Source organism: Oncorhynchus mykiss, chromosome 19 (genome assembly GCF_013265735.2).
Source record: "Oncorhynchus mykiss isolate Arlee chromosome 19, USDA_OmykA_1.1, whole genome shotgun sequence".
NCBI lineage: Eukaryota > Metazoa > Chordata > Actinopteri > Salmoniformes > Salmonidae > Oncorhynchus > Oncorhynchus mykiss.
Window position 1 is genome coordinate 7,049,980 of NC_048583.1, and position 8,180 is coordinate 7,058,159.

The 8,180-nt window shown below is 43.1% G+C and overlaps 1 protein-coding gene across 7 annotated transcripts in view; it reads right to left on the reverse strand.

Moving 5' to 3' along the window:
• Nucleotides 1-211: 211 nt before the first annotated feature.
• LOC110514880 (protocadherin-10-like) overlaps nucleotides 212-8,180 on the reverse strand; it is a 36,638-nt gene continuing 28,669 nt past the window's right edge. The window contains exons 4-5 of one of the 7 annotated variants that reach the window (XM_036954103.1): nucleotides 7,476-7,758; nucleotides 212-1,260 (exon numbers count right to left, since the gene is read on the reverse strand). In XM_036954103.1, the coding sequence (XP_036809998.1) occupies nucleotides 1,194-1,260; nucleotides 7,476-7,758 (350 nt within the window). In that variant the 3' untranslated portion in view covers nucleotides 212-1,193. Of the gene's footprint in view, nucleotides 1,261-6,776; nucleotides 7,765-8,180 lie in introns of those variants that run through there. The other 6 variants (XM_036954101.1, XM_036954102.1, XM_036954104.1 and 3 more) reach the window with 6 other exon arrangements.

Below are 8,180 nucleotides of genomic sequence, written 5' to 3' on the forward strand. Positions count from 1 at the left end.
TTTCTCTCTCACTCTCTCTCACTCTCTCTCTCTCTCTTTCTCTCTCTCTCTCTCACTCTCTCTCTCTCTCTCTCTGTCTCTCTCTCTCTCTCTCTCTCTCTCACTCTCTCTCTCTCTCTGTCTCTCACTCTCTCTCTCTCTCTTTCTCTCTCTCTCTCTCACTCTCTCTCTCTCTCTCTCTCTCTGTCTCTCTCTCTCTCTCTCTCTCTCTCTCTCACTCTCTCTCTGTCTGTCTCTCTCACTCTCTCACACTCCATCTCTATCCCTCCATTTCTCTCTCCCCCTCTCATCCTTCATTCCTGTACAGTTGGTGTAGTGGTGACAGTAGAAACAGCTAAAGGGCTCATAGTGATGGTTGGTTGAAGTTTGTACAGAAACATTACTTTTTTGTGTAAACAGGCACACACAGATGGACTAGAGGGGGGGGGGGGGGCGTACCCCATGGCCACGAACCCCCCTAGTCACCGACAACAAAACGTCTGTTTGTGTTGTTCATCAGTCTTTCTTTGATTCCTCTTTGTCTATTGTCTATTTTTGTAATCCTTGGTTTATAAGTCCAATTGATACGTCCTCCCTGCATCCCTTTCTTAAACACAGTCGTTTTCTTCCATCGTTCGTCCTTTGGCTTTGGGCCCGGGGTCTCAGGCCTGCTGAGATGAAATTAAGGCCAACTATGGTCCTGGAAGTTCCTTCTACACCTTTGTTCTACAGTTCCAGTTCTAGAGTTCTTCTGTTCTACAGTTCCAGTTCTAGAGTTCTTCTGTTCTACAGTTCCAGTTCTAGAGTTCTTCTGTTCTACAGTTCTAGATCTAGAGTTCTTCTGTACTACAATTCTAGTTCTAGAGTTCTTCAGTTCCATAGCTCCAGTTCTAGAGTTCTTCTGTTCTACAGTTCTAGTTCTAGAGTTCTTCACTTCCACAGCTCCAGTTCTAGAGTTCTTCACTTCCACAGCTCCAGTTCTAGAGTTCTTCTGTTCTACATCTGCAGTTCTAGAGTTCTTTCTCCAGTACTTTGTCCTGCTGTCTCCCGTGGTGATGGAGATGAAAGGTTCTGTTCTAGCTGGCCAGAACCAGATAATGAAGTTTCAAAACAAGCCCATGGTCTTGTTGTCACAGATTTCTTTGTGTTTGGTTGTTTTCTCTCTCTCTTTCTCTTTCTCTTTCACTAACGTTGTCGCACTGTTGGCCAGTTCTCTATTGTGCAAATTCACGCTGTCTCTGGTAGGTCCACTCGGAACGAGCTAGCAAATCCTTTTGTGGGCTGCAAGGCAAGAGAAAACACACTTGTTAGACAAATGGTGTATATCCCTTTTCTCTTACTCTTTTATTCTGTACATTTTCAAATAATCATCATGGCCATTAGCACCAAGGTTATGTCCCAAATGGCAACCTATACCCTAAGGAGTGCACAACTTTTGACCAGGGCCTTATGTGAACACTATAGGTACTAGGGTGCCATTTGGGATGCACTCCTGGTGTTTTAACTGTTAATTATAAACTACAACCAGACTATAATAACTGGTTATAAACTACAACCAGACTATAATAACTGGTTATAAACTACAACCAGGCTATAATAACTGGTTCTAAACTACAACCAGACTATAATAACTAGTTATAAACTACAACCAGGCTATAATAACTGGTTATAAACTACAACCAGGCTATAATAACTGGTTCTAAACTACAACCAGACTATAATAACTAGTTATAAACTACAACCAGGCTATAATAACTGGTTATAAACTACAACCAGACCATAAAAACTAGTTATAAATTACAGGTTATGTCAGAATTTGGCTAAAGCAGAGACACTATAGTTGATGTTAAAGGGGAAATCTGGGATTCAAACAGCAACACTTTTTGGTAAACAGTTGAGGGATGGTTGAACAACAGTTGAGGGATGGTTGAACTACAGTTGAGGGATGGTTGAACTACAGTTGAGGGATGGTTGAACTACAGTTGAGGGATGGTTGAACTACAGTTGAGGGATGGTTGAACTACAGTTGAGGGATGGTTGAACTACAGTTGAGGGATGGTTGAACTACAGTTGAGGGATGGTTGAACTACAGTTGAGGGATGGTTGAACTACAGTTGAGGGATGGTTGAACTACAGTTGAGGGATGGTTGAACTACAGTTGGGGGATGGTTAAACTACAGTTGAGGGATGGTTGAACTACAGTTGAAGGATGGTTGAAATACAGTTGAAGGATGGTGGAACTACAGTTGAGGGATGGTTGAACTACAGTTGAGGGATGGTTGAACTACAGTTGAGGGATGGTTGAACTACAGTTGAAGGATGGTTGAACTACAGTTGGACTAAAGTCATTGGGCATTTCTAAGATACAGTCTTCAATAGTCAATGGCTATAGTCCGATATCATTCATTTACACGTCCAAAATGTGACGTTGGTACCATTCCCAGATTACTCAGATATGAAGCAGACAGAAGGGAATGAAGCTGTTCTTGTAATTATCTATGCTCCGTAGCACAGCACCAAGTGGCAAGGCACAACACACACATATATTTAATGTTCATCTATCCTCGTGGGGACCTATAACTATTTTCCATTCAAAATCCTATTTCCCCTAACCCCTAAACCTAACCCTATCCTGTAACCCTAACCCTAAACCTAACCCTTAACCTTAACCCTAACCTTAACCCGTAACCTTAACCCAATCCTTAACCCAAACCTAAATCTAACTCCTAACCTTAAACCTAACCACTAACCCCGTACGCTTACCCTAACCGTAATTCTAACCCTAACACTTAGGTGTGAATGGAAGAGAGCAGGAGAAAGCATTGACTGTGGGAGTCAGTTGAGGGCCTAATTAAGAGAGCTGGAAGGGCCACCGACATGAGGAGGAAGTTCAACAGAAAATGTATGTATCTATTTGCTCAATCTGGTTTAATCTTTTTTTATATTTTATATTTAATTGTATCATATCACTTATCTTTGTAGAACTTAATCCTGTCATCCCTTGGTGGGACTTCCAATTATGTACTCACTTATTTCATTATATATCTATTAATTTCACTGATTCAGTTCACATGCATTATTGTGATTTAATAATATTTGTTTTTAAAATTAAACTTTTTTACCCTCAGCACTTTATTAAAAAGTGTGTTCCTCCTGTTGAACTGTAATGAGTGACCCCTATAGACCCCTATAAACCCCTATAGACCTCTATAGACCCCTATAGACCCCATATAAACCCCTATAGACCTCTATAGACCCCTATAGACCCCTATAAACCCCTATAGACCCCTATAGACCCCTATAAACCCCTATAGACCTCTATAGACCCCTATAGACCTCTATAGACTCCTACAGACCCCTACAGACCCCTATAGACCCATATAGACTCCTATAGACCCCTATAGACCCCTATAGACTCCTATAGACCCCTATAGACCTCTATATACCCATATAGACCCCTATTAACCCCTATAAACCCCTATAGACCCCTATAGACCCCTATAAACCCCTATAGACCTCTATAGACCCCTATAGACCCATATAGACCCATATCAACCCCTATAGACCTCTATAGACCCCTATAGACCCATATAGACCCCTATAGACCCCTATAGACCACTATAGACCCCTATAAACCCCTATAGACCTCTATAGACCCCTATAGACCCCTATAGACCCATATAGACCTCTATAGACCCCTATATACCCCTATAGACCCCTATAGACCTCTATAGACCCCTATATAAAACCCTATAGACCCCTATAGACCTCTATAGACTCCTATAGACCCCTATAGACCCCTATAGACCCCTATAGACCCCTATAGACCCCTATATACCCCTATAGACCCCTATAGACCTCTATAGACCCCTATAGAACCCTATAGACCTCTATAGACCCCTATAGACCCCTACAGACCCCTACAGACCTCTATAGACCCCTATAGACCCCTATAGACTCATATAGACCCCTATAGACCTCTATAGACTCATATAGACCCTAAATACCCCTATAGACCTCTATAGACTCCTATAGACCCCTACAGACCCCTATAGACGCATATAGACTCCTATAGACCCCTATAGACCCATATAGACTCCTATAGACCCCTATAGACCCCTATAGACTCCTATAGACCCCTATAGACCTCTATATACCCCTATAGACCCCTATTAACCCCTATAAACCCCTATAGACCCCTATAGACCCCTATAAACCCCTATAGACCTCTATAGACCCCTATAGACCCATATAGACCCATATAAACCCCTATAGACCTCTATAGACCCCTATAGACCACTATAGACCCCTATAAACCCCTATAGACCTCTATAGACCCCTATAGACCCCTATAGACCCTATAGACCTCTATAGACCCCTATATACCCCTATAGACCCCTATAGACCTCTATAGACCCCTGTAGACCCCTATAGACCCCTATAGACCTCTATAGACTCCTATAGACCCCTATAGACCCCTATAGACTCCTATAGACCCCTATAGACCCCTATATACCCCTATAGACCCCTATAGACCTCTATAGACCCCTATAGACCCCTATATACCTCTATAGACCCCTATAGACCCCTACAGACCCCTACAGACCTCTATAGACCCCTATAGACCCCTATAGACTCATATAGACCCCTATAGACCTCTATAGACTCCTATAGACCCTATATACCCCTATAGACCTCTAAAGACTCCTATAGACCCCTACAGACCCCTATAGACCCATATAGACTCCTATAGACCCCTATAGACCCCTATAGACTCCTATAGACCCCTATAGACCTATATATACCCCTATAGACCCCTATATACCCCTATAGACACCTATAGACCCCTATATACCCTTATATACCCCTATAGACCTCTCATGTTCTCCCACCCTCTCCAGACCAGTCTGATGTACCATATAGAAACAGGACAGAATGTTGCAATAGGCCTGTGCAACCCAAGGTTTTACAACAGCAGAAACATAAACCCTCTTAAACCTAAACCAAACCCCTCAGCTTAACATAGTCTTGGTCCTCATGGGGATGTGGGAAATGTCCCCATGAGGGAGAATCTTCCCCGCAAGGTTAGAAGAACCAACCCATCACACACACACACACACACACACACACACACACACACACACACACACACACACACAGACACAGACACAGACACACACAACACACACACACACACACACACACACAACACACACTTACACACACACACACACACACACACAAAAACAAACACTCACACAGAGGGAAACAAACAAAGGGGCAGTGGGTAGATTAGTTCAGCACGAAGCAGAACTTCATCATGATTATTACCTGAGGGAGAATGAGCCAGCATGCAGTAACACACACACACATACACACACACACACACACACACACACACACACACACACACACACACACACACACACACACACACACACACACACACACACACACACACACACACAGATACAGACACACACACACACACACACACACACACACACACACACACACACACAGATACAGACACACACACACACACACACACACACACAGACACACAAACACACACACACACACACACTCACACACACACACACACACACACCCACACACACACACACACCCACACACACACACACACACACACACACACACACACACACACACACACACACACACACACACACACACACACACAGAGATACAGACACAGACACAGGCACACACAGACACACACACACACACACACACACACACACACACACACACGTAGATCCAGACAGACACACACACACACACAGCATGCCCTAAAATGTAGAATCACAATTAACAGCAGCGTGTTAATTTAGCAGTGGAGCAGCTCGTTATGTAACTAAGTGTTAAAACACAGTTAAAAACAACCGCCTTCACTCCCTGCCAGTTTAATGATGTCCTGGCGTTGTTGCTCTTTATGTTTCCATAGAAACACGTGGCACATGGTAGCCTACACCTTACATAGTGTATTTCTTTTAGCAAGGTCCCACAGGGCTCTGGTCAAAAGCAGTACACTACATAGGGAATAGGGTGCAATTTCAGACGCAGACCATAGTGAGAAGAGACTACTAGGTGGAAGGACAATCAGTAGTTGTGCAGGAAGGTGTTTTTAGATAACGAATGCCGTTATTTACCGATGAGTCGTAGGCTACGTCCCCGTTCCCTACTTTTCACCAGGACCCAGACGCATGTATAGTATGACATCATAATATTACTACTGAGTTCAGTACATGTATAGTATGACATCATAATATTACTACTGAGCTCAGTACATGTATAGTATGACATCATAATATCACTACTGAGCTCAGTACATGTTTAGTATGACATCATAATATCACTACTGAGCTCAGTACATGTATAGTATGACATCATAATATCACTCACTACTGAGCTCAGTACATGCATAGTATGACATCATAATATCACTACTGAGCTCAGTACATGTATAGTATGACATCATAATATCACTCACTACTGAGCTCAGTACATGTATAGTATGACATCATAATATCACTCACTACTGAGCTCAGTACATGTATAGTATGACATCATAATATCACTCACTACTGAGCTCAGTACATGTATAGTATGACATCATGTCAAAACAGAAGAAAGTGTTGATATGTCAAATCTGACCTTGTTTGCTAAACGGTGGTTCACTGATAGAGAAATGGCCTGAACAACTATAGTTCAGAAAATCTGCTAATAGAACAGGTAGATAGTATATATATATATATACTGTATGTAGGGGACAGGAAAGAAAAATGTTTTGCCACAAACACATTTTTGAATCAAAAGTTGATTTATTTTTATTTGTTATTATTTAAAACAATAAATATGGTGAAGGATTTAGGAGGTTAGAGAAATATATAGGGGGTTTAGCAGAAGGGTTACATTTTGCAAAAACAAAACAACTAAACGTTTACTTCAATTGCATTTCTACACAGAAAATACACAAATAAAAAGGCAATAGACTATCTCAATTTCAAAAAGTATCTTTTAAAAAAATGTTATCAGATCAGAAGTTATTGGCAAAAGTGTATTTTAAAAATATTATAAAATAAGAGTTTCTTTAAAAAGTATATTTAAAAAATATAATCAGATGAGAATTTCTTTGATTTTTATATTTGTTTATATTTACAGATCAGAGTTTTTTTCAAAAGTATCTTTTAAAAAATATTATCAGATCAGAATTTCTTTCAAAAAGTATCTAATATGGATAGTGGACCAGGCCAAAGTCGTAGGGCTCTAGTGACGTCGTCTGGTACTCATACTCACAGAAGGTGGGTTTGTACGGTAGCGGTAGTGTACCCCTTAAGGACTCATAGTCTTTCCTCTCTAGCGTGGTGTCTGTAGTAGTAGTGGCTGTAGCTCTAGCTGGGCTGTTGTGTTGGACATGCAGCTGATGTGACTGGTGGAGGTGGTGGTGGTGGTGGTGGAGGTGGTGCATTGACCGTGGCAGTGTGGTGCATCCGCCGCCATCTTTTCCGAACGTAGAGAATGACCTATCAGAGGTCGTGAGGTCAGAAGTCAGCGTAAGGTCGTTGTCGTGGTGACCGGACGCGGCGGTGGCGGGTACCTCAGTGTTCGGCACGGAGTCCATGCCTGGCACGTGCAGGTTGCTACGGTAATCGCCACCGGTGCCCTGGCGACCGTCGCCAGCGACGAAGGCTGGCATCCAGCAGCGGTCGGAGTGACCCAGGGCCTTACACTCCTCTGTACAGTTAGAGAAGAGATCTGTACCTACAGGGAGGGGAGGAGGAGAGGTGGGTAGAGGGAGGAAGGAAGGGAGGGAGTGGAGAGGAAAAGAAGGACGGATGGAGGCAGGGAAGGAGGGGAGGAGGAGAGGTGGGTAGAGGAAAGGAGGAAGTTGAGAGGAAAAGACGGAAGGATGGAGGGGTGGGGGTGAGGAGGGAGATACATTGAGGGAGAGGGTGGAGAGAAAGAGAAGGAAGGAAGGAGGGGTTGAGGTGAGGAGGGAGATACATTGAGGGAGAGGGTGGAGAGAAAGAGAAGGAAGGATGGAGGGGTGGGGGGTGAGGAGGGAGATACATTGAGGGAGAGGGTGGAGAGAAAGAGAAGGAAGGATGGAGGGGTGGGGGTGAGGAGGGAGATACATTGAGGGAGAGGGTGGAGAGAAAGAGAAGGAAGGATGGAGG